This window comes from Lissotriton vulgaris, chromosome 2_2 (assembly GCF_964263255.1).
Source record: "Lissotriton vulgaris chromosome 2_2, aLisVul1.2, whole genome shotgun sequence".
Lineage (NCBI taxonomy): Eukaryota > Metazoa > Chordata > Amphibia > Caudata > Salamandridae > Lissotriton > Lissotriton vulgaris.
The window spans coordinates 318,832,379-318,859,568 of NC_141688.1; the positions used below are offsets into that span (position 1 = coordinate 318,832,379).

The 27,190-nt window shown below is 49.3% G+C and overlaps 1 protein-coding gene across 8 annotated transcripts in view; it reads right to left on the reverse strand.

Annotated features, from left to right (window-relative positions):
- CKAP5 (cytoskeleton associated protein 5) overlaps positions 1-27,190 on the reverse strand; it is a 901,993-nt gene that overhangs the window by 717,453 nt on the left and 157,350 nt on the right. For all 8 annotated transcript variants that reach the window (XM_086959680.1, XM_086959676.1, XM_086959682.1 and 5 more), the window contains exons 10-11: positions 14,709-14,798; positions 14,439-14,603 (exon numbers count right to left, since the gene is read on the reverse strand). In XM_086959680.1, the coding sequence (XP_086815806.1) occupies positions 14,439-14,603; positions 14,709-14,798 (255 nt within the window). The remainder of the gene's footprint in view (positions 1-14,438; positions 14,604-14,708; positions 14,799-27,190) is intronic.

Consider the following 27,190-nt stretch of genomic DNA (forward strand, 5'->3'; position numbering starts at 1 on the left):
CAAAGTTTCCACACTCAACACCTGAAGGATAACCTCCCAGTATCTCAGTACATGAGAATCAAGAGGATTTGTTCAGAAGAAGATGAATGCAAAAAGAATCTTGACTTGCAACACCAACGCTACAAAGATAGAGGATATCCGGAAGAAGTACTGAAGAAAGCTGAAGACCGCATTAAGGTTTGCAGTAGAGAGAATTTACTCACTCAAAAACCTAAGAGACTCCAGGATAGACAAGTGTTCGTATCCAAATATTCTACATCATCAAACAAATTAAAAACCATAATAAACAAACACTGGACTCTTTTGAGGAATGAAGTTGATTTCAAGGGAATTTTTAACAACACACCCATTTTCGCTTACAAGCGCTCTAAAAATTTGAAAGAGTTACTCATGACCCCTATCAGGGCAATTGAAGAAATCAACAGAGGCATGAAGAAGTGTCAGAATTGTGTACACTGTTCCAATGTTATTGTAGGAAACATACTGAATCATCCGCAAACTGGCAAAGAAATAAAATTACACTACAATGGAGATTGTAACACAACTAATGTGATTTATTACATCAAATGCCCGTGTGGCAAAATTTATACAGGCAAAACAGAAAGGAAACTAAAAACCAGAATTTCAGAACATAAAAGTACTATCAGGAACAAAAACACCAAAAGTAATTTAGCCAGACATTGGAATGAGAATAACCACAGCATCGCTCAGATAAGGTATTCCATCCTAGAGGTAGTTAAATCATATGAGGGGGTTGATCTTACCAGATCCCTCCTACAACGTGAGATTCACTGGATTAAATTTTTACTGATCTTACCAGATCCCTCCTACAACGTGAGATTCACTGGATTAAATTTTTACTGACACAAGAACCTAAAGGACTCAATGAAAAAATAGATTTCTCATGTTTTTTATAAGTCCTTTTGACTTTGTTTATGTACCATAGTATGCTGCTTGTAATTATCATTGTCATACTGCATCTGTTCATAATATTATGAAGCACATTGTTCTTTGGTTTGAATCACCTTCCCAGCACTCAACTAAAATCCTTCATGTTTCATTTTTCACCCTTTCATTTTTCACCCTTTGATTTGCCTTCTCTTGAAGTTTTTGTTCGATTGTGCAATTTCCACCATTCCAAGATGGCGCGGTTCGGCGTTTGGAGCTTTAGACGCTAGTCCGTCTTTTATGTTGTTGAATCAGTTTCGTAGTTTAGTACCGGCGAGGGCTGTGGTTCCCCATCCACTGCCGAGTCGAGTGAAGTATGCGTGAGGTTTGCCGAAGAGAGGAGTTTTGAGAGAAGTTCAAGGGAGTTATCGAGGTGAGCGAGCTGCGTGATTGCAGCGGTGTCAGTTACATCAGTCAGGGTTAGTTAAACGCCCGTTTTACATATACGGCGTTTCTTTGTTACTTCTTACAGGAGAACACTTCAACTCGGAGCAGTCAGCATCTTTTGATTTACTGACTTGAAGATAAGGTAACCTGTTGCTTCAGCCTACTGTACTGAACAGTGTTAGTTAGAATCTGTTTTGCTACTCTGGTAGATACTTTAGTTGAGAGCACATATTTTGGTTTTTGTGTTTACAGAAGGATTTAGCTCCTGAGGAGCGCGACTGGAGTAAGTGGTTTTTTACAGCGTTTTCCACAAATGCACCCAGGTGATGGTGAAGGGTTTTCTTTGTCTTTTTCTGGAGCTTGATTATTATTATTTCTTGTGCTTCTTAGACTGTTGAGTGACAGTATTGCTTTCTGCATCATTTATTTACAGGCCCCCGACGAAGAGCTGCCTACAGCTCGAAATGCATTGGGCACACGGGCAAACAGAGATGAAAAGAAATTGATTTTGATGTATTGTTGAATATTGTATATTGCGTTTGTTATACAATGAGAACAAATTGTGTTTATTTTTATGCTTTGGAAAACTAAAAATAATTTTGAAACAGCAAAAAAGAGTGTATGTTTAAATTGGAGCGCGTCTAGCGCTTGAGCAACAGTGCGCTAAGGTTAAGTGTCATTCACACTTAAGATAAGATTTTCAAAAGTTCAGCACGTGTTAGGGCAGACGTGCTACCCTAGCTGCACGCTTTGAAGAATAAGTTTGAATTTACTTAAGTTAACTAAGAAGAATAAATAGGGTGAGTGCTCCTCTAATCCCATAATATATAACAGAGATACCCCAACTACAGAACTGGATCTCTGTGTATAGTCATAATCTAGTGAATAGAATGGCAAGCCATCCCCACACCAAAGCGGCGGTGGAGAAAGAAATAACACCACTATTGTGCAAACAAATTCCGCAGCAAAGCCTGCACAACCTGAGCATCTGCCCTGGCATCAGTGTCCAGACAGTAATGCTTAGCAAAGGTATGAACCGACTTCCAAGTGGCTGCTTTGCAGATTTCAGCAATCGGCACGTTACGGAACAAAGCTGTCGTGGCAGCCTTGCCCCTGGTGGAATGAGCCTTAGGCTTACCTCCTAAGGTCTTATTAGCTTTTTGGTAACACAATTGTATGCAGGACACAATCCACCTAGAAATGGACTGCTTAGAGGTAGCAAGACCAGTCCTGACATCCATAATTAATAAACAACTGGTCAGACCTACGAATATCTTTGGTTTTATCCAGATAACATTTCAACACCCTCCTAACATCCAGGGAATGGAGAGACCTTTCCGCTGGAGATGAAGGATTCTGAAAGAACGTAGGCAAAGTTATTTTATGTTGACATGAAAATCAGAAATAACCTTGGGAAGAAATTTAGGGTGAGTACGCATAACAACCTTAGCAGCATGAAATACAGTATAACCACATCGCTGCTGTGGTTATTTTTCCCCTGTGCTGGAAATTGCCATTTTGCTGGTGTGTTGACGAGCTCAGCTCGTCATCAGCACAGCTCAACTGTGCCTCATGATGAGCTCAGCTCGTCATGAGCATGGAAGGGGTTAAGGTTCTTGGCAACACAACGCCTGAATTTCACTCACCCTGCGGGCTGATGTAATGGCCACGAGCAACGCCGCCTTCCAGGACAGGTGCTGCAACGAAGCCTTATGAATAGGTTCAAAAGGCTCCTTCATCAATCTGGACAGCACCACATTAAATTCCCATGAAGGCGAGGGAAGCCTGACAGGAGGGAATACTTTCTTCAATCCTTCCAGAAAATCTTTGATCACAGGGATCTGGAAAAAGGAAGTCTGTGAAGGGCATTTCCTGTAGGCAGTCAATGCAGCGAGATGAACCTTAATGGAATGAACATCAAGTCCAGACTGCGCCAAATGTCGAAGGTAAGGAAGGATGACATCTTCCTTACACGTCGTCGGGTCATGGTTCTTAGACTGGCACCAGATACAGAATCTCTGCCACTTGTAAGCATAGGAAGTCCGAGTGGAAGGTCTCTTAGACTCCTTCAGTATGTCCATGCAATCCTCGGGCAGATTCAGATGGCCATATTGCACTCTCTCAGAAGCCATGCTGCCAAACTCAAAGACGAGAGGTTGGGGTGTAACATCCGTCCCCCGAACTTAGTGAGAAGGTCCGGCCTGCACGGCAGCCAAATGTGAGGAAGGAGAGACTGGTGAAGCAGGTCCGTGAACCACCACTGTCTGGGCCATTCCGGGGAAATGAGTATCATCCAAGCCCTGGACCGGGCCAGCTTGATGAGCACCGCCGGAATCAGGGGAATGGGAGGAAAAGCGTACAGAAAGCTATTCGACCAGTTGATCCATAACGCATTCCCCAGCGTTCCCCGCTGGTAGTACCTGGAGGCGAAGTCTCTGCATTTGCTGTTTTCGGCGGTGGCGAACCGATCTACGTCTGGATTTCCCCACCTTGCGAAGACTTCTCCTAGTACTTAGTCGTTTATGACCCATTCGTGGTTTTCCTGAACCAGTCTGCTCAGTGAGTCTGCCTGAACATTCTGCACACCTGGCAGATGGGTAGCCGTTATCGTCAGTCCTCTGGCTAGGAGCCACTGCCAGATCGCCTGCGCCTCCTGCGACAGTGCGTGATCGAGCCCCACTGCTTGTTGAGGTAATACATCGTGGTCGTATAGTCCGTCTGTACAAGCAGAGAGTTGGTCTGAAAGGACGGATGAAAGGCCTTAAGTGCCAAGTGAACAGCTCTGAGTTCCAGGAAATTGATGTGATACCTGACCTCCATCGGTGACCACGTTCCTTGAATCTGTAGGTTCCCGGAGTGCGCTCCCCACCCCAGGAGAGAAGCATCCGTCACGACAGTCTGCAAGGGAATGTCCTTGTGGGAGGGAACCCCTCTGAGGAGATTCTCCGCTGAACACCACCACTTCAGAGACTGAAGAGCATGCAGAGACAGTCTTATCTTGTCGTCCCAAGATCCTTTCCTCTGATCCCACTGGTCTCCCAAGCACTCCTGCAGCGGTCTCATGTGCAGCCATGCGTGTGGCGTCAGGAAGATACAAGAGGCCATCGATCCCAGTAGAGAAGACACCGTCCTCACTGTTGTAGATGGAGTTGTCATAAGAGCCTGAGCCTTCCGAAGGAGAGATAATCGTCGCTCTTCCGAAGGAGACACGCTTGCTGACAGCGTATTGATGGAGGCTCCCAAGTACTGTTTGCATTGGACCGGAGTCGGGACAGACTTGGACATGTTGATGTGCAACCCCAGCTTGTTCAAGAGAACGCACGTCTTCTGGAAGTGTGCTTGCACTTCCGAGAAGGAGGATGCCTTGATCAACCAATCGTCCAGGTATGGGTAGACAAACACCTTGTTCTTCCGTAGGTGTGCTGCTACCACCGCCATGCACTTCGAGAATGTTCTCGGTGGAGACTTTTGTCCGAATGGGAGTACTGTTTATTGATAATGATTGGCGCCGACTTGAAACCGCAGGAACTTCATGTGTTTGTGTGCAATGGGCACATGGAAGTACGCATCCTGTAGGTCTATAGCACATAGCCAGTCTCCCTGTTGCAACCGAGGATAAATCTGATGCAACGACAGAATGCGAAACATTTCCCTGCGAATCCATTTGTTAGCCTGTCGCAAGTCCAGAATGGGCCTGAACTCGTTCTTGTACTTCTTGCGAACCAGGAAGAACCTGGAGTACAGACCTCTTCCTCTCCGAGACAGAGGTACGTCTTCTATCGCCCTTTTCCTTAACAGGATATCCGCTTCCGCCTGAAGATCGCGCAGCTGAAACTGCGAGCTGACCGGTGGAATTGCTGGAGGCGGGCTGGTGAACCGAAGACTGTATCCATTGTAAACAATATTCAGCACCCACTTGTCCGGAGTAATTTTTCTTCACGCTGCCAGAAAAAATGGAATGCTTCCCCCTACCGGAGTGGGTAACAGATCCGGGGGAAGTAAGTGCTCAGGGCCTAGACCCGGCCGGTCCTTTGGTCGCTGGAGCCGATTGTTGGCCTCCTCTGCCCTTCTGGCGTTTCTTGAACGGCTTACGGAACTGTTGATGTTGCTGTGACTGTCCCGAAGGTTGGCCACGTCCTATGCCCTGCCCACCGAACCGCCGTTGGAATGGGCGGTACGATTTCTTCACTTCTTTGGGCTTTTCCAGGCCCACAGCCGTGAGCGTTTCGGCCTCCGCCTTCATGCGGGCCATTTCGTCATCCGCATGTTTCCCAAAGAGGGTCTCGCCAGAGAATGGGAGGTTGGCTACCCTCTGCTGTGCGTCTGGTTTCAGTGACGTATATTTGCAAAACTTTTTTTAAACCAACTTCAAAAAACAGTCTCTTGTCTTTTAAAAGTTACCACCCACGTCCATTGAGGGAAAACCTTCCCTATAGCCAATTCTTACGGTTACGTAGAAATTGTAGCAAGACGGAAGACTATAAATCACAAGCCAGAGATCTGTGTACAAAACTGAAAGCACGAAACTACCCAGAAAGAGTTATCAATAAGTGCAAAAAGAGAGCAAGAAACCAGAATCGGGAGGGCCTTTTGGAGAATACGGAAAAACCTCCACAAGAAGATCTCCTCACATGTGTTACCACATACAGCCCAGTAGCAAATCAAGTGAAGAAAATTATAAACTAGCATTGGCAAATTCTTACTTCTGCAAATATATCGTGGCCAAAACCACGTTTCGCCAACAAGCGAACTGGGAATCTAAAAGACCAACTAGTCCATACGAGACCTAAACTTGCTGCTTTTCCGAGAGAAACTACCCTGTGGAATTTACCACCGATTGTGGGACATTTCCCATGTGGCTCATGTTCAGTCTGTCCACTGACGAGACCGACAAAAGAACTACAACTTTTACCAAATTTTAAATGGACTATACGAAGCCACACAAACTGCAATACAAGCCATATAATATATATGATCACATGTCCTTGCAGTAAAATCTATATTGGGATGACGTGCCGTAAGGCCAAAATAAGAATCAGTGAACACAGCAGCAACGTTAAATGTAAGAAGGAGACAACTAAAATGGCAACACATTACTTGGAAAAAGGCCATACAGTAGATGACCTACAGTGGCTGATCCTAGAGACATTACATACCAAGGATCACAATGCAGAACGCATACTGTTCGAAAAAGAACAGAGGTGGGTACATCAACTGGGCACGGATGTACAATGTCTGAACGACAGCGTTCCATGGGCAAGCATGAGTAGATGATGAACACTCACTACCTATAACAACCAACAGACATCCCACATCACTTTAACATTCATCCACTTAAAGAAGCTATTCTTAAAGAGAATCTCCAATGAATAGAGAAGGATTCATTGGTTAACTATAAAATACTATGGAGAGCAAAAAATAATCAATATTAAAATATAAAAAGATTCCCAAAAATGTTGCATAATTTAACCAGCTTAACAGAAAAAACCTATGGAATTAGAATACAGATTGCCCCTTCGTAAAAATCCTACTCAATACAATAGTAGCGATAAATAAATAAAAGCGTTCGTGTATTTCACTAAATCAAAAAGTAAATAGACACAATGTATTGAAACAATAAGGATAGTCTTTCCTCTGTATCCACTCGGAAGGACAAACAGAATAAAAGAATGCCGGGAACAAGGGAACATTACCGGGTCCTGGATGGCAGAGTCAGCACAAGGCGCAAAGGAGGATCTACAGGTAGAACGCGGGAATTGCTCCAGAGAGAACAGATAAGTAGTGCAATCCCCGCTTAACCTTAACAACCCCTGCCTCCCTTTTGTTAAATTTTAGATAAGACCTCCCCACAGACTCCCAAGGCACCCGCGGAAGCACGTATTAACACGTGTTGAGGTATGTGACCAGCATGCGATTGCGAGCACATTACATGAATAGGTTTGGGGCATATAATTTGTTTTAATGAATACCACAGAGACTAAATTTGAGCACGCAATGAAACTAGTGTTGGGAAATGTTCATATTGAACGACTTAATATGAGAACTTAGATGTAAAGTAGTAAGTGGAGGTAAATAAGTTAAAGTGGAGAATGATAACATCAAGTACGAGTATAATAACAGAATCCCGTGAAACATATATTGGTGAGATGCCATGAGTAACTTCATCTTTAGAATGAGGGTTGATGACAGGAGAACAAATTTGTGACTCAAAGCATTTTGGATTTGAAAATTGGCGAACTTTGGGTATGTGGTTACCCAAGACAGGATGTGGCGTAGCGTTGAATGGTAAACAAGTAACTTAATGAGCAATTTACTTCCAGCACAGAGCTGATAGGTGAATTAATGTATATAGAAGATGTCCCGTAAAACTCCCCTTAAACTGACACACCCTTTTATTCTACAGGCACAAAATTGACCTCAAAAGGAAGGGACTAAATAGATTCCCTTCTCACTTCCTCACCTAGTCCTGAAGAAAGCCCGACGATCACTTTGACAAATCAGGGATGAAACAAGTCTACCTTTTAAATCACGAAAATAGGTAGCGAAGAGAACCCTAACAATTCTCAGAAACGCATACCAAGGATATTTTCAATAGAATTGGCTCGAATCCGGAATAAACAAAATTGACTCTCTGGCTTGGAGTTATTTTAAAATTCACCACTTTCACTAATCATTGGACACTACTGCACACAACCTTGGATGACTACCTCCGGGCGGAGGCTGCATACCAAATAACCCTGTGATTATGCAGACACTCGAAAAATATAGCAGAGAACCAAGATATACCGCTACCCACGATTCCATAATCCAGGTTGGCAGGACAAGTGATCCACCCCCCTATTGATTATAAGATTTGAGCCAAAGGAAACTGGATGGACCAGTAATTTCCTTCTCCCCACCCCCATTGATTGAAGAAGCTAACAGGGATGAGTCTGCTGCAGCGCTGATAATCTGATTCGCTACCAGCATCCCTTCATTCAGCACTTCCTTGAAGTCCTCCCTCTTCTCGCGAGGCAAGTGTTCCGCAAACTGCTGGAGGGAGTCCCAGAGGGCGCGGTCATAGCGTCCCAACAAAGCCGTGGCACTCGCAGCCTTCATAGAGGTCGCCGATGTCCACATACTTTCCTTCCTGCTGAATCCATCCATCTAGACTCCTTATCCGGGGGAACCGCGGATGATGGGGTGGTGGCATGTTGTTTGCGGGCCGCCGTCACAATCACAGAATCCGGAGGAGGTTCCGCCCTTAGAAAGGCCGGGTCCGAAATCGGGAGCCGGTACTTTTTCAGCAATCTCGATGGAGCCGCCTTCGTCACCGCAGGGGTGAGGAAAAGGGCCATGGCCGGTTCCTTCAGGCCCGGCACCTCCAGGCCCGGCACCAGAGGCAGCAGTGGACGAGACAGGTGTTTCTGGTGCAATGTCTCGAAAATGACTGATGTCTTAGGTGTAGGCACCGTCAAAGATATGCCCAACTTTGCAGCGCCTCTCAAAAGAACATCATGGAACGCCACCAGGTCATCAATCGGAGACACCCTCGTGTCTGGTGATCCCGACAAGGTCGGAGAGTGGTCCCTGAGGACCTCGTGTGAGAGCGAGATCTGTGCCTTCTATGGCGGTGTCTCGACCGCGTGGACGATCTGTGGCGCGATCGCTCCCTCCTCCTAGAGCGAGAGCATGATCTGCCAGCTCGTGACCGCTCCACAGGTTTCCGTGGGGGAGTCTTCCTCGGTTCCTCCTGGGGTCTAGGTTTCGGTGTCCCCTTAGGAGGTGTCGGCAGAGGAGGTAATGACGTGTACCTCGGCGGAGGGACCGGAGGTATCACCGACCGAGGGGCAGGCCCATGCGGTGGAAGTGGTCGGCCTGGCGGAAGTGGAGGGTTGGTGGGAGGGTCCTCCTTAGGTACAGGTGGAGGTGGCGACCTAGGCCGAGATAGTGTGTATACCACCGAGTACACCGAGCCCGGTGACCCCTTCGGCGAAGGAGGCTGAGATCCAGCCCCTTCAGCAGGCAATCGCTTCCTCTTGCGTCCTCCACTAGATCCAGTCTGACTTCTGGCGCCAGAACTCCTCTTGCGCCGCTTAGGAGAGGTGGAGCGACTCCTAGACGCCGATCTCTTCCTTCGACGCAGAGCGTCGCTTTTCCGGCGTCGAACGTCGCCTCGGCGACTCCGGCGTCGAACGCCGCCTCCGCGACGATCACTTCTTCCGTGACGTCTAACGCCGTCTCAGCAACGTCGACCTCTTCCTTGACGCCGTACGCCGCCTCCGCGACGTCGAACGAGCGTCGATTCCTCCTTCTTGAGGTCCGACGTCGAGGGGCTCCTGTCTCGACGGCGATCGGCGGTGTCGCCTCGACGGCGAGCGCCGATGCTTGTCGCTCCGTCTTAGACGTAGATAGGTCGACTCAGACGATGACGTCGACGGTGGTTTCGACGGCGGCCTCTCCAGGCCCTTCAAAGTCGAGTCATCACGTTGTCTCGACCCGGAGCCCCGGGGAGACTGGGAACACACCGTCGTCATCCCTCTCGACGTCGTAATCGACGCAGACGGAGACCGGGACTGTTTGCTGGCCTTCCTGCCTCTGGGGAACACCCCAGAGGCCTCAGCAGAGGGAACCTTCCCAGCCTGCCCAGACCCACCTGCATCCGTCTCTCTTCAGGGCCTTGAAGCCTTATCTTCAGCCTGTCCCTCAGGTTCCTTGCTGAAAACTGCTGGCAGATGTCACAGTCTTCAGGGACATGTTCTTCAGGGAGACAGATGATGCAGACGTCGTGTGGATCACTCTTGCCTTCTTCCTTCCACATGCTGGGCACTTGTCAAAAAGACCAGGCATTTTAGAGCCCTAAAACGCCTGAACCAACACCCAGGAGAGAAGAAAAGCACCAAGAAAGCTAAACTCAAACACTTTTATACACAAAAGCGTCAAAAATCCAATAAACCCTTGAAACAAGGGAGAGCTCAATGCCAGGGTCCTGTTAGCAGGAGCGGAAAAAAGAACTGAATATAAGAGGGACCTGCTATGCATTCTGGGATACTGGGAGAAAGTTCTGGAAAGTTCTTAAAGGCACAGTATCCTATTTAAGCCACATAATGGCTGCCTATGGGGCTTGTCTGTCCATGCCTTCCTCTCTATCATTCCAGAGTCTTTTACTGGTGGAGGCAAGTTTCTCTATGGTAGAAACTGCAGGCTGGGTTGTGTGTGGTGTTTGGTGGAATTTCTAGTTGAAGTACTGGACAGTGTAGCCTGTGGATGTAGGTTGCATTATTTGTCTTTAAATTCTCTAAGTGTCTTGCAGGGTCTACATGATTTGACAACTTAAGAGATTATTTTTGATTGCCGGGGTCCACGCACATGGGCGGGACTATTAACTAGATTATGACTATACACAGAGATCCCCTACTATAGAATTGCTTCCTAATGTAGCCGGGACAGGTGCCTCTCAGAGCCCAGGAAGCTACCATTGGCGACTTGAATTCAATCCGATTGGCTACAGGTAGCCAATAAATTGGTTTGATGTGCAGAGATGTGATGTCTAAAAGGTGTCTCAATCTCGCAGCCGCATTTTGCACCATCTGCAATTTCTTGATCAGATATGCAGGCAGCCCCAGGTAAAGACTATTTGCGTAGTCCAACCTCAATGTCACAAATGTGTGCACAAATCAGCAGCAGCTCACCAGTAATAGGAGTTGAAATTCTCAGGTTTCTCAGTATACCGAAGCAAGAGGATGTTATGCGACTTATTTGGGTTGAGAACGACTGTTCGATTCCCATTATACACCCAGGCCTTTTGCCGTGGTTGCAGAGCATTAGGGGAAGGATGGGGAAGTCCCATTTCCTCCGGCCAACACAGTTCGGCTAACCGGTGGTTGACTTGCCAAAAAACAGGACCTACATTTTTTCAGCGTTAAGCGTTCATTTATGGTTCATCCAGCTGGAGATGTCCTTCATGCATTCCCTAAATCTGGTGAGGAAGCTAGCTGAGTGGTTCTTGAAGGAGAATACCAACTGGTGTCTGCGTAGGAAATTACTTATTTCCCATTTCTTAATCAGCGAGAAGAGGGGAGCCAGATAGATGTTAAAAGTTAAGGGCTCAATGCCAATCCTTGTGGAACCCCACACCGTAAAGGTCTGGCTTAAACGGGTGAAGAGTGACCCTTTGAGTGCGGTCACTCAGATAGGACTTCAGCCAGGCAAGAGCCGTACCTTCCACTCCTGCACATTTAAGCCTGGCAAGTAGGATTAGATGATCCACTGTATCGAAGGCGGCGGACAAGTCCAACAGCACTAACATGGCTGAGGGTCCTGTGTCCAGACATTCTTATAGACTCTGCCACCTCCAACAAAGCTGTCTCAGTGCTGAAGCCCGCTCAAAATCCAGACTGCGTTTCGTGTAAAATGCTGTGTCTGTTAATTAAATCGGTAAGCTGAACCAATTTTCCAGCATCTTCGGCGGTGCTGGCAGAAGTAAAATTGGGCGGTAATTGTTTGGTACACCTGGATCAGCATTGGGCTTCTTCAAGAGAGGCAGGAGCAGGGCAAGACTGCGGGAAGATGCCAGTGGCAAGTGAGCTGTTCCATAAGAAGTTTAGGGTGGGATTATTAATGAGGCTAGGGCGCTCCACAATTTAGGGGGCATAGATCTTCAGGGGACCCCCGATTTGCATTTCAGGATCTAAGCCAAGGATTCCTGTTGAGAGAGAGAGAGAGGGAAATTCTGAGAGGGAAACCTCCCCACTATAGGTTTCCATAGCTTTAGATTCAGTAGTTTCCATTTTGGTCATGACGGCATCATATACCTTCAAGATTTTTTCCACAAAGAAATCCGACAGTTTAGCACATAACGGCGGTATCTTACTTTGAAGTGCTATTGGTTTAGTAAAAGAGCCAACTATCCTAAAAATTTCATTGCAGGAGATCTCTGCAGTGTTAATTCGATTTACAAAGTAGTCCCTTTTCACAGCCCTCATCGATTTATGAAGTTCTTTAAGAGCTTCCTTCAAAAGTCAATTTAGCCAAAGGACAATATTCTTTCTTCCAAACGCGTTCTTTCCATTTACTTATTTTCTGCTCTAAGTTCCTCAGAGAACGAGGGGGCAACAGTTTCTTGGGGATCCTCCTAACTTAACTGGGGCTAAATTGTCCAAGGCGGCAGAGATCCACCCGGTCAGGGCATTATGTTGGTTTTGTGGGTTTCAAGAAGAAATTGATGCAGGGGTGGTCCGTCCAGAGGGGTTGAGGGGTGTGGCTGAAGTGAATGTTACCTCCGGCGAAGATGAGGTTGTGGGTGTGTCCTGCCATGTGGGTGGTGATCAGTTGCTTCGGTCCGATGTTGGGTTAGGTTTTCTAGGAGGGCGGTGGAGTTGGGGTTGCTGAAGTTCAGGTCTTCGAGCAAAGCGTAGTCCGCTGGTGCGAGGGCGTGGGGTGCGATGTATTCTGAGATGGTGTTTGTGAACAGGGAGGTCTGTAGGCGAGAGTTCCGCGTAGAGTTGTTCTGAGGTTGGGCTGGATCTGGCAGTGCTACGTTGGGGAGGGGGGGGCGAGGAGTCGTTCGAGGTGGAGGTTGTCAGTCAGAGGGAGCTTTTGTGGACAATGGCAAGGCCTCCTCCAGGGTGGTTGGGGCTGTCTTTCCTCAGGATTTTGCTACGGGTGGGCATTGTTCGCGAAGTACTACTACGCAGAACTCCACGAAGTTGAACAAAAACTTTGCGAACTTTGCTCCGCAAACAGAGATCCTTATATATTTTTGGGAAAAAATGTATCTGTCTTTACATGCTAAATCATTGCATGCATTGAATCAAGCTGCAGTTCCACCAGTCGTTACTAGATGTCCCTCACAAGTCAAATGCAAAAGCATTGAAACCCTGAGCTGAGAGATAATACTATACAAAATTCTACAAAGAGCTGAACTGCAGCTTCATGCAAGGGTTTCAATGCTTTTAGCATTTGACTCGTGAGTGACATCTAGCAACGACTAGTGGAACTGCAGCTTGATTCAATGCTTTTGCATTTCACTCATGAGTGACACCTAGTAATGATGAATTGAACTGCAGCTCTTTGTAGAATTATTTTGATATTGGATACTATAATATTCACTGCCCACAGCTGATCTCATCCCATAATGCTTTGCAGGGCCTTTGGTTGAGATTGCATTTTTGCCCATAATAACTGTGCTTGGAGTGGTCCTAAGAGGATGGTACCGCCACTGAATAATTCAGCATGATATGCTTATGCTCTTTGTGTTCAAGGCATCTGCTTGGTCCTCCCCCTAGGTTAGGATGGACCTCAAAATCATCACCTCTCTCACTGCGTAATATTTCAATTTTAAAGTTCACTTTTGTGAATTGGTTATATGCTTTTAAACAAAGTTGCTTTATCAAACCATTTGTGGGTTCAGTTTAGAAACTGGCTTCACTACGTGAAGGAGCACATTTTTTGCCTCGCTACGTGTTATTCATGGAATGTGTAGTTAACATATCTCCGCAAACTCAGAGAGTAGCAAAGTTTATTGCCCGGGGTTAGATTTTGCACCTTTGCAATATAGTTACTAGAGATGTATACACTCACAATGTGGTTGTTTCCACAATAAAGGGAATACAACACAGGGCAGGAGATAATAAGGGAGTCTACACTTTACTTTAACCAAACATGCTGCTAATTCCACCTGCATCCCCTGGGTTAAGAGGATGGGAGCAATGCCCAGAGAGCAGCCATCTTTTGAGACACAAGAGGAAAATAGCAGGGCTGTCTATAAAACACTCCACGGCTGGCTGGCTCAAATGTACTAAGCCAAGGGAGAAGGGGCTTTAGACTCAATATTCAAGCTGCAACTACAGGTGGTATGTGGTGAACACATTTCTTAGAAAGGAGAGTTGAGGCTTGGCTATTACTCCTCACTTAAAGTGGATTCCTATGCAGGCTTACCAACTTTCCAAAAGTGTTTTAGCCAGGATTGGAAATGAGCAGCTAAGGCATTCCCAAAGCCTTGAAGGTATATCTACATCGAAAGAAAAACAAAATGATGCAACACTTGAAGACCTTTGCTTCTCCAACTACACGCAACGCCTTAGCTCTCTTTTAAACCAAGCCACAGATAAGCTCATGTTTACCTTGAGCAGAGCAGCACAGAAGGGCTTCAGCAGGCTCTTGGGCAGGGCTGAGGGCATGCATTGGCGAAAGCTTCTAGCGAGGAAGAGAGAGGTTTGCTGTTTGATGGATGGGTTTTTATTGTCCATGACAGCGAGAACATCTTCACTGATGGTCTGCAGCGTGGTCTGCAAGAGAAAGTACATTGCTAAGGCGGATGTATGTAGACTCAAGGAAGGATACCACAGACAACCATACCAAAATAAGATGAACACTACTTGTCATTTACTCACAGTCAGGAAGATGGCGTCAATGGCTTCCTGCAAGGCCTGAACCACATGAGGTTTTTTCTCCTTAAACTTCTCCAAAATAGTTGGCACAACCTACAGGAGTGATAGAATAAGAAGCACATCAACTAGAGAATTATTCATCAAGACACTAGAGTAGAAAAGGTACACTAACAAAATGAAGCAGAAATCCCACTGTCCAAAACTAAAGCAGCACTTTAGAAGACCCTTTCGTGGCTTTTCATCTTCAATGGGGAAATTCAATCCTGTGAAATCCCCCAAAGAGATGAAATCCATTACCAAGTCAAATGCATTTGGTAAAGGTCTTTCCTGTGGAAACTCCCAATAACAGCAGATTCCTACCTTTGCAACCCCCTAGGCGACAAACTGATTCAGAAAACTCAAAAGCAGTGATCATGTGAGCCGTAGGTGGAGCGGCACGTTTCCGTGTAAAGGTCATTCCAATCCGGAAGGGAGGAGCTGAGCTGCATTTAAGACACTAACCTATGCAAAGGACCAAATGCAAAGGTGCATTTCTTTCACTAATGCACAAGTTACTACTTGTGTAACGATATATCTGTAAGAGACATTAGTTAGTGATAGATTACTTACCTTCGAATATCCCCAGGCGTCAGACTGGATCCGGAAATTTTCGCGTAGCAGTAACCTTGCCCGTCGGTAGGCGTCGTCTACGGCTCCGCGTCAGTCATCGGAGTCGTGGGCGCCGTGATGACGTCTGAGTACTTAGACGCCGCCTCCGCGTGCTGACCTCAGTTCTTAGACACAGCTTTTCCGCGCCAGAAACGCAGAGCCATGTTAAAAACCAACACTGGTGCCACTGAAACTGGGGCCCTGAAAGGGGATGACCGTAACCCTAGATATCGGTTCGCAGAACGGGGAGGATGGGTGGGTCAGTAAGGAATCTATCACGAACTAATGTCTCTTACAGATATATCGTTACACAAGTAGTAACTTGTGCATCTGAAAGAGACATTAGTGATAGATTCCTTACCTTAGAATAGATACCCCAGCAATACCAACCCCGAGGGTGGGTCTGCGAGCCAATAATCACACCAGAAAGTCCTGGAGGACAGAACAGCCAAAGAAGCCATCCCTCCGGACTTGGCTGTCCAGGCAGTTGTGTCTCGCGAACGTGTGCAGCGAGGCCCACGTAGCCGCCTGACAAATGTCCTGCAAGGGGACTCCCCGGCCCAGGGCAGTGGTAGTCGCCGTGGCCCGAGTGGAGTGGGCCCAGAGTCCAACATGAGGTTCCTTCTTTGCCAAGGAGTAACACGCTTGGATGCACAACACGATCCACCGAGAGATGGTCCGCTTGTGCACCGCCCCGTCCTTTCTTAGCGCCCACGTAACCAACAAAGAGTTGGTCATTCACCCGGAACTGGCGTGTGCGATCCAAATAGAATGAAAGCGCACGTTTTGGGTCCAGACGGTGGAGCCGCTCTTCCTCCTTTGAGGGATGCGGAGGCGGAAAGAAGGTGGGCAAGATGATGGACTGCCCGATGTGGAAGGCTGTGACTACCTTGGGCAGGAAAGAGGGTTTTGTCCGCAACACAACCTTGTCCGGATGGACTGAAAGGAAGGGAGGTTTAGAGGATAGAGCCTGGAGCTCACTCACTCTCCTGGCAGAGGTGATGGGAACTAGGAAAGCAGTCTGCAGAGTAAGAAGGCAGAGAGGACAGTTGTGAAGTGGCTCAAAGGGAGCGCACATCAGAAAAGTAAGAACCAGGTTCAAGTCCCAGTGAGGCATCACGAAGGGAACAGGTGGAAACGTGTGTGTGATGTCTTTCAGAAATAGATTTACAAAAGGGGACTTGAACAAAGATGGTTGATCAGGCAGCCTTAGGAAGGCTGAAAGGGCAGACAGGTAGCCCTTGATAGTGCCCAGAGCAGAGCCCTGCTGGGCAAGAGAAAGAAGGAAGAGAAGAACCTCAGAAAGAGGATCCACAGCCTGGTGGTGCACCATGCCACAAATCTGTTCCACCTGCAGGCGTATACTGACTTTGTGGAGGGACGCCTGCCTGCCAGGAATGATATTACAGACTTCAAGAGGCAAGTCAAATGGCCTCAACTGTTGCCGCTCAATATCCAAGCATGGAGGTGGAGACTGGACAGGTTCTGGTGGCGGACCGTCCCCTGCTGCTGCGACAGAAGGTCCTCCTGAAGAGGCAGACGAACCGGGGGATTGACTGACATACCGAGTAGCTCGGGATACCAGTACCTTCGTGCTCAGTCCGGAGCCACAAGGATGACTTGGGCCCGGTCGCGTCTGATCTTCAGTACTCTGGGCAGAAGTGGTATAGGCGGAAAGGCGTACAACAGACCGCAACTCCACTCGCGATGAAAAGCGTCTAAGAGCGAGTGCCCCCTTGGAAATTCCAACCGCAGAACTGATGACATTGTGCGTTCTCTTCAGTGGCGAATAGATCTAACCAAGGCTCTCCCCACTGCTGAGAGGCCTTGCGCCACGTCCGAGTTCAGACGCCATTCGTGATCCATCATGCACTGGCGGCTGACTTAGTCCACCCTGGCATTCAGAGAACCTGCCAGGTGTTGAACCACCAGGGTCACACCCTGATGTTCCAGCCACTGCCAAAGGCGCAGAGCCTCCTGGCAGAGGGTCCACGACCCCACCCCTCCTGGTTTGTTGCAGTACCACATGGCGGTGGTGTTGTCCGTGAACACCTGCACTACACACCCCCAGAGTGGAGGAATACCTTCAGTGCTAGACTAATCGTCCGCAGCTCCAAAAGATTGATATGGAGCCTGGACTCCCAGTCGTCAAGGTAGGGGAAGACTGAAACCCTTAACCTGCGCAGATGAGCTGCGACCACCACCATCACTTTCGTAAACACCCGTGGGGCGCTGGTAACGCCGAAGGGGAGCACGGTAAACTGAAAGTGCTTGTGACCTACCGTGAACCGCAGGTGGCGCCGGTGGGCCGCAGGACCGGGATGTGGAAATAAGCGTCCTGCAAGTCCAACGCTACCATCCAGTCTCCTGGGTCAAGGGTAGCTAAGACCTGAGGCAGAGTCAGCATTTTGAACTTCTCCTTCCGGAGGAAGCAGTTGATGTTCCGTAGGTCCAAGATAGGGCGTAGGCCCCCTTTGCCCTTCTTGGGTACCAGAAAGTAGTGGGAGTAGCAACCACATCCTACTTCTGGCCCAGGAATGCGCTCGATGGCCCCCTTGGCCAGGAGGGCCGAAACTTCCTCCTGCAGAAGCCGCAAATGATCCCAGATACGTGGTGGTGTTGCAATGGCATGGCTTGAGGGGTCGTCTCGAAGGGGAGGGAGTAGCCCCTTCGGACGATTTGCAGCACCCACCTGTCCGATGTGACAGTGCGCTAGTGGGAGCGGTAATGGCGAACCCTGCCCCCCACTGGCATCACATGGGCCGAAAAAGCACGGACTAGGAGGGTTTTGAGGCGGATGCTGCAGGGGAGGGTGTGGACTGGCCTCGCCGTTGTCCCAGCCCGCCTCCACGGCGATTTCCACGGCCGCCACCGCGTTGGATGTTAGTCTGCGGTGCGTGGCTGGCAGCACTGTGGGGCGCCCCTTCCTTGCCCACGAAAGGAGCAAAAGGCACCCGTTTGCTGGCACGGGCAGAGAGGCCCAAGGACTTGCTTGTAGCCCTGGAGACCTTAAAGCGCTCAAGTGCATGGTCTGCCGCGTCGCCAAAAAGGCGACGGCCATCAAACGGCATGTCCATCAGTGTTTTCTGAACATCGGCAGGAAAGTTGCCGAACCTCAACCAGGCGTGGCAACGAATCGCCACAGTCGTTGCCATCGCTCTGCCTAGAGAGTCTGTGGTATCCAGCCCCCACCGGATAGAATATTTTTCTGCATCCCGGCCTTCTACAAGGGCTTGGCAGAGTTTGGCCCGTACCTCCAACGGACACTCTGGCAGCAATTCCGCGACCGTGTCCCACAGCGACTGGGTGTAGCGGCCCAAGAGGCATGCGGTGTTGGAAGACCGCAGTCCCAGACTAAGGGATGAGAATACCTTTTTGCTGTACTGCTCATACCTCTTGGATTCCCTGTCTGGCGGAGCCGACGGGAACGCGGTCTGGGAATTGGATGCCTGGATGGCCAGACTCTCGGGGGTGGGGTGGGTGGACAGGAAACATGGGTCGCCCGGGGCCGGGTGGTAGCGTCTGGCCACGTTCCTATCTACGGGCGAACCCGTAGCAGGCTTGGACCAAGTGCCCAAAAAAAAAAAAAACGGTCAAGGCCTCATTAAACGGCAGCAGAGGCTCGGCCGCGCTTGACTGCGGTTTAAGGACCTCAGTGAGGAGGTTAGTCCTCACGCCCGCGACGGGAAGCTCAAGGCCCAGGGCCTTGGCCGCCCTCATCAACACCACACTGTAGGTTTCCCCCTTCTCTGTAGCCACGGTAGGAGGGGAGACAAAGCCAGTGTCTGGTGAGGTGTCCAGACCACTGGCATCCCCAAGTCCACCTGTGTAGTCCTCTTGAGACTGACACTCTCGGGTAAGAGGGTCCTCAGACCCCTCCCAATACTCTTCACCCATCCCCTGAAAATCAGGGTTGTCAAACGATGGGGCCGGTTCATAGAAGCTAAACTCCCCAAGCGGCGTCGAAAGCGGCGCCCAGCGGAGCCGTTCCGACGCCGGAACCGGAGCGAGGGAGGCATCGGGACGGCACCGCAGGTGACACCTGTGGGACCGGCGCCGGTGAGGTAGTCGTTAGGTCAACCGGTGACTACCCGGATCCTGAAGCGGATCCAGTGGGGCCCTGCGGCGCCGGGCCCGGAGGTGCCGGCGGCATCGGGCCGAAGAACCAGACGGCGTCGGGCCGAAGCCCCCGACCTGCTAGGGGCCCCAGATGGGTTTGCTGGGCCCGAAGACGCCGCGGAACCCGTCGGGAAAGAGAGGGACCTCATGGCCATGAGGAAATGCTAGATCTCCCCCGGCGTCGAGTCCTGCCCAGGGACCGGAGGTTGTGGAGCAGGCCGCGACGCCTGCGACTCAGACGGTGCCGCGTGGGCGGTGTCACCCGAACCCCCGGCCGCGTCGCGCGAGCGCCGGGGGGGAGTCAGAAGAGCGATGACATCTTAGACTTCTTGTGCTTACCTGACAATGACTTCGACCCGGAGGAGTGATGCCGACTTTCGGAGCTGTGATGGCTCCGACCCCGCGACCTGTCCCCTTGACCTGTGGGACTGGGATCTCTCGCGGCGTGGGGCCGACTTCCGGAGTTAGAGTTGCTTGTGGGACCGCTCCCGCCTAGCTTTCGAAGTCGGGGCAGGTCTTGTGGTCGTGGTAGATGCTGAGACATTTGAGACACCGACGGTGAGGGTCAGTGACCGACATCGGTCGGTCGCAATCCTCACAAGGCTTGAAACCTGGCAACCCTATCGGCGCTGTCCGGAGTCGCAATACTCAAGAAAAACGATCAAAAGGGATCAAAAAAGTCTAGTCAAAAAGAGACTAAAGTACTGCTTTTTCCAGATCTGCGCTTGCTGGCGGGGGAAAAAGAAGAACTGACGTCAGCATGCGGAGGCGGTGTCTAAGTACTCAGACGACGTCATCACGGCGCCCAAGACGACACACACGGAGCCGCAGACGACGCCTACCGACGCGCAAGGGTACTGCTACGCAAAAATTTCCGAATCCAGTCTGACGCCTGGGGATATTCTAAGGTAAGGAATCTATTACTAACATGTTTCTTTCAGATATTTGCACCCTCTCGGATGCAGAACCCATCAGCAAAAGGAAACAGTACAGATTACTAGATTGGGATCTAGGGGGGGGGGGGGGGGGGGGGGGGTTGAAGTGCCTGGAATCGTTTTCTCCTGTGAAGGAAACTGCTAGAGGACCTTGCTGGTTCTCCTAACTATAGCCCTGTCAGAGTTGGTCACTCCATAGTACATTTAAACAACAGCATTAACAATTTGTCTCTTTGAAAAAGTTAAAAAGTGTCCTCTTAGATTTAATACTAAATAGTGCATGGTGGTTGTGTGGTCCGTTTGAATCAATATTGATTCTGACTGTATGGCAGGTTGAAAATCCTTGAAAGCCAAGTGAACTGCCCGCAGTTCGAGCAGGTTGATATGGTAAGTCTGCTCGTTGGGGGTCCATCCTCCCTGAGTTTGAAGGGGGCCTAGATGTGCACCCCAGCCCTGAAGAGAAGAGTAATTAGGGATTGCACAGGCTGATGAAACTGAACTCCCACCATGAGATTCTGTGGATGCATCCACCAGAGGATGGATTTCTTCGCAATGGGGAATAGTAGAATCCAATCATCCACTGACCTGAGAAAGACTCCATTTGTCTTCCAGGTCCTGCTGAAGTGGTCTCATCGCCAACCTGGCGATGGGTATGAAGAAAATGCAGGAGGCCATGGAACCCAGCAGAGAAGCCAGTTGCCTTACTGATGGCTGAGGAGCTGAGGATGTTGCCTTTGACATTCATTGATGACAGTCTCTCTGCCGAAGGACACACTTTTCCTAGGGTGGAGTTGATAGTGGCCCCCAGATAGTGGATCGACTGGGTCGGTTGAAGTACTGACTTGTCCAGATTGACATGCAGCCCCAAACGTTGAGAAGGTCCAGACACTTGAGAAGGTGTTCCTGTAGAAAGAGAGGAGAGGACTCTTAGCAGCCAATCATCTAGGTATGGATAGACGTGTAGGCCTTGGCGATGTAGGAAAGCCGCTACTACTGCCAAGCATTACGTGAATACCCTTGGAGCAGACTTTAGACCGAAGGGCAAAACCTTGAACTGGTAGTGGTCCTTCCCCACAGTGAAATGTAGGAACTTACGATGCCGTGCTGTGATCGGGATGCGGAAGTATGCATCCTGAAGATCCACTGAGCACATCCAATTGCCTCTTTAAGTGTGGAAAGATTTGATGGAGATATAGCATCCAAAAGTTTTATTTTTTGATGCATTTTTTCAGAAACCGCAGATCTAAGATGGGTCTGAACTTGTTCGGCTGGTCTTTCTTCCGGACAAGGAAGTATCTGGAAGAGTTTCCTTTCCTTTATGGAGATGCAAGAGGCCATCATGCCTATCAACTGCATGAACACTCGTGCTGGAAGCGAGTGTTGAGGTCTGAATCTTTGTATCAGCGATTTAATGCTGCTGACCGTCACTGAATTCGGCTGTGCTGTGGCTACCAGAGTGTTCATTGTCGCACCCAGATACTGCCGTATGTGGGCGGGTTGCAGGTGGGACTTTGGGTATTTCAGTGAGAATCCCAGATCGTGAAGAAGGTGAATGGTGTGGAACATGTGGGCGGCACACTGCTGGGCCGACCTTGCCTGGATGAGCCAGTCGTCCAGATAAGGGTAGACGTGAATGTTTTGTCTCCTTAGGTGTGCTGCCACCGTCGCCAGGCACTTCGTAAAAACACCCTGGGTGCCGTGGTGACCCCAAAAGCCAGAACCTTGAACTGGTAATGTTGGTAGTGGATGGTGAACCGTAGGTATTTTTTGTGTGACGGGTGTAGCGGAATATGAAAATACGCATCCTTCAGATCTAGTGTGGCAAGAAAATCCCCCTGATTGAGCAACGGTAGGACCTGCTGAAGGGTCAGTATGTGAAAGTGCTCCCATAGGATGTACTGATTGAGGGGTCTGAGGTCCAGTATGGTTCTGAGGGACCCGTCCTTCTTTGGTATTAAGTACAGAGAGTAAACCCCTGTGCCTCTTTCTTGCACAGGCACGAGCTCGATTGCCCCTTTTTGCAGCATGACTAGGACCTCCTGCTGAAATAAGTGCAAGTGCTCGGCGGACATAGGACGGTGTCTTGGGGGTATGTTGGGTGGATGTTAACTCCAGACAATAACCGTACTGTATAAGCTGTGTGACCCACCTGTCTGTGGTGATGGACTTCCAGACTGGCAGGAATTGTTGAAGTCTCCCCCCGACCGGTGTTGCGTAGTCGGGGGCAGTGACAAGGCGTCACTGTTTGCTAGTGGCGGAGGATCTGGAGTTGTTGTTTCCACGACCTCTGCCCTTGGCGCGGTTTCCACGATATCCATCTCGACTTGGTTTGGTGTATGAGGTCTGCGTGTTGCCCTTATAGTACTGTGTGGTTTGGGAGAGCAGGCCTCTGGAAACACCTCTAGTGCTTAAGCGACGAAAAGAACCATCCCTGAACTGCTGGGACTGCAGAGCCCCCATGGACTTAGCAGTTTCAGTGTCCTTTTTGAGCTTCTCCAAGGTGGTGTCCACCTCTGGGCCAAATAGATGATCAGGGTTTACTGTCTGATTAAGAATGGTGGTCTGTATCTCAGGCTTAAATCCCGAGATTCTGAGCCAGGCATGTCGTCTCAGCATGACACTAGTGTTGATAGCTCTGGCCGCGGTGTCAGCAGCGTCCAGTGCACATTTAATAGAAGCATTGGATATCAGCTTCCCCTCTTGGATGAGCATCTCAGCTGCCTCTTTGTATTAGTCTGGCAGGTGCTGCAACAGGGTCTCCAGTGTGTCATAGTGTGCCCTGTCACATCTTGCTAGAAGTGCTTGTGTATTTGAAATGCGCCAGATATTGGCTGCTTGAGCTGCCACCCTTTTCCCTGATGCCTCAAACACCTTAGATTCCTTATCTGGGGGAGGAGCATCACCCGTTGTTAGTGAATTAGCCCTTTTCCGGGCATTAGAAACAACAAGAGAGTCCAAAGGCAACTGTCCCTTGATGTAAGTAGGGTCACTAGGTGCCGGTTTATACTTCTCAATCCTAGGGTTTATCACCCTGGCTCTCGTAGGCTCTTTAAAGATCTCCCCAGCATGCTTCAAGACACCCTTCAACCTAGGCAGAGTCTTGACAGTCCTCTCTGAGACGGAAAAGGTGTCAAAAAGAAAGTCCACTTCAATGGGGTCAGCATGGAGCTGGACGTCATGATTCTTAGCTGCCCTTTCAACGAGGGCATTAAACGCAGCTGAATCCTCTGTAGGCGACGTTTTTACCGCATACATTTGAGTGTCTGGGGTAGAGTGAGGATCACCTGGGTCAGCACCAGCTGCCCAGGGTTCATTGGTATCATCTGGCTCAGTATAGACAGGATAGGTGTACTCATCATCATCACCTTCCCCAGTGTCCACATCTGAATAATGGGTGAGACATCATGGCCATGTGGAGAAAGTGGTTCTACAAGAACAGGGGTCGAGGTGGAATCCTTTTTCTTCAGTGGAATTTTATAGGACTCCATTGCCTGTTCAGGGGCAATTTTCAGCTTATGAAGGGAAAGTCTGCCTGTTTCGGCATCAATAAAATGTTCTTGCTGTTCTTCCAACGAAGATTATCGATGCTTTACGGTCGGGACCACCGTCGTCGACTTTGCCACCGAGGACACCTTCTCGGGCACGTTGGTGACCATCCTAGGGGTGAAAGCATTCGGCGCCACTTTCGGCGGCAACGTGAAGTGAATGGGCGTCGACGCTTTCTGAGGTTTACCAACAGGCTTTGAAGGAGGAGGATCTTTTGGCCCGACTTTTGAGGCCTTGTCCTTGATGCGCTTCAGGGAGTCTAGTCTGCCACTTCCTTGGAGAAAGCGGCAGACGGCTGCGTCGAGTCGACGGAATCCTTCGAGGCACCACTAGACGTGGACTCGTAGGTTGGGCTGCTCTTGGCCTTGTCTTGTCGACGCGGAGTCTCGAGAACCTTCGGCTCACCGAGCCCTTTGTCGGTGTCGACCGCCTTCGGCGCCAATTTGCTCGGCTCGACTGCCTTGACTTTTGTTTTCGGCGTGCCAGACTTCATCTCGACGCCCTTGAGCTGTTTCTTCGGTTCGACAACGCCCTTTTGCTTCGTCGGTGCCGACAGGTCCGAGGGCTTTGATCCGACCAAAGCAATACGCACTTTTGGTTTCAAGGGGGGCACCAGTGCTTTCACTTGCGTCGAGACCGTGGTCTTCACTTTCGGTTCTGATTTCGCAGGGTGCGGCTCAATAACAATGTCCGTAGCCGAGCCCGAAGGCGGGACCGTAGAACCCACTGGAAGATCTTGGGTAAGGCCTAGTGGCGATCCCTCGACCTGAGCCTTTTGAAGCGTGTCGGCCCCAATGTCAGTTTGAGTTAGCTCTTCGCTCGAGCTATCTTCCATGGCCCCAAAGGCTCCATCGTAGTCTCCTACCTAGTCGACGACTTCTTCCGCTTCGAGCATTTCAACGTCCGCGTCGTTGACCTCCGACGCGGAATTCGACAGGTTCTCACTAACTTCCCGGTCAGCTCCCTCATCATCCCCGGCATCGAATATGTTCACAGGCGCCGGTGCAGTCTGCTGGGCCTCCAGGCGCCCAGCGCGACGATGCACAAGAGTCTTCTTGGATCGAAATCGTGAACAAGCCTTGCAGCAGGCTTCGTCATTATCCGGCGACAGACACTTGTTGCACACCGGGTCGACATCGATGTGGGGATACTTGGAGTTGCACACGGGACATCTCTTGAATGGACTCCGGTCCATGATGGTCCGTCGATAAGGTCTTTGGCGTCGACTGGGCCTTCAGCGTCGAAAGCACGCGGCTCTCTGGAATCCGGCTCGGAACTGAGCTGGAAGAATCGGGCACCGAACACAAAACTATACCGGCGAAAAAACTGAAGGCCTTTTGGCCTTAAGAAAGTTTTATATCGATTCCGACTAGAGTGAACCAATATACATCCGAACACAATGGCGGAAAAAAACAATCTGAGGATGGAGTCGATGCCCATGCGCACTGTAGTCCAGGGGAGGAGCCACCTATCTCGTGATACTTCAAAGACTCTTCCAGGACAACAATGTGCGATCATCTGGACCCAACACTAGGCGGCGATCTATGCACAGATATGAATTCAGCAGCCCACATGCCTCGTACTAAGCAACCACCCCACTTCAAATGATTCCCTACTTGGGAACGATCTTAGACGTCCAGGTTACAAAAGTGAAAGTATTTCCTTCAGAGGACAGTCTCATCTAGGAGTTAGATGTTAGATTGGACCAGATGACAGATTTCGTCACTAAGATAGGTGGTCTCATGCCTTTTACTAGTCTGTCATGCCAGACTTCTATGAGATCACTACATCAGTGTCTGGCGGAACAATGGTGTCAACTGTAGGGCAGCTGGGAAAGTAAGTAACGTTGTCCCACTGAGCAATTTAGTATTTTCCCTGATGAAGAAGAAGCAATCTCTTTAAGGGAGTTCCACTCCATCAGATCTCAGTCGGCAGACAGTTCACTCCAGAGCTGGGCATACACATGATCTCCTAGTTTGGTGGGACATGGTAAAAAAAAGTTAATATATCAAACTGTAGGAACTGAGAGCTGTCCATCTAGATCTGACGGGGTTTCTTCCATCACGCAGGAAGAAATCCCTTCTTGTTCAGGCAGATATCACAATGTGGTATTTGAACAAGCAAGACTATTTGCCTTATTACTCACCACGGTCTCTAGAAGCCCAAACAATCTAGAGATGGTTGATAGAAAGACCAAAGCTTCTTAGTAGTACTTTAGCTGAGAATTCAGAAAGCAGAGGCAGGCTTGCTAAGGTCAATCCTTTCAGGAAGACCACAGAGGGGTTCTCAATGATTAAGTGACCAGGAACAATTCCACCAGACTATAGGGAACTAGATTGTGTCCTAACTTTCATGTCTGGTGCACCAATTCGGATTGGTGTAGAGGTTGAAAGAAAGCTTTACACGACACAGGGATGCCCAACAAACTTACAGAAGTGTGGCAAATGGAATGAGTTCCATGGCCTGTTATGAAGTACTGCGGATCCTGGTGGAAAGCGGAACTGCAGAATGCACAGCACCCATAAAGGGAAAGTGTAATATGCATCTAGAGTTTTTGTTATTTATTTCACGATGCCTTTATATTGAGCCAGTCAAATTGAGCTGAGACAAACTGACAGCATGGAAATGTAATCAAAATCTAGTTTGTCCTTAATGCACTGTTGTCCTCAGGCTACATACTTGGCTGAGCAGAAACACAATACAAAACCTGTGCGGCCCAGTGGGTTGGAGGTTTATACTCTGGCACATTTGTAGTGGCCCTTCCAGTAAAGGAAGGTGGTTTTCTTTTATTTGGACAGCTTTTATAGCAGAACAGTAAAAACTTGTAAACATTTGCAACAAGTAAAAACTTGTAAACTCCTGCAACAAGATGGCCGCCTGGTAGGAGCTCCTGTGAAGAGCTCCCAGTGCTTGGGATCCCTTTTAGGGCATTATCCCTGTTTGCACCCACCAGCCGCCACCAGCACGACGAAACGAAACGATAGCAGATATAGTGACGGAAAAGTCACACCAGCAACTGGACTGACCGCTGACCGGATGAACGGAGGTTCGAGCCTGCGAAGCCCCGAAATCGGACTCTCGCCTCAGATAACCCCAGAGCCGTCACTGCGGATCATCCTGCCACCAGCCCAGCAAAGGATTTAAGGCGGCTGTAGAGGACACCCCCGACGCGGAAGACGAGGAATCTCCGGGAGCCTGCTGAGCTCGCCCGCTTGGAGTCATCGGAGGGCTGAGAGA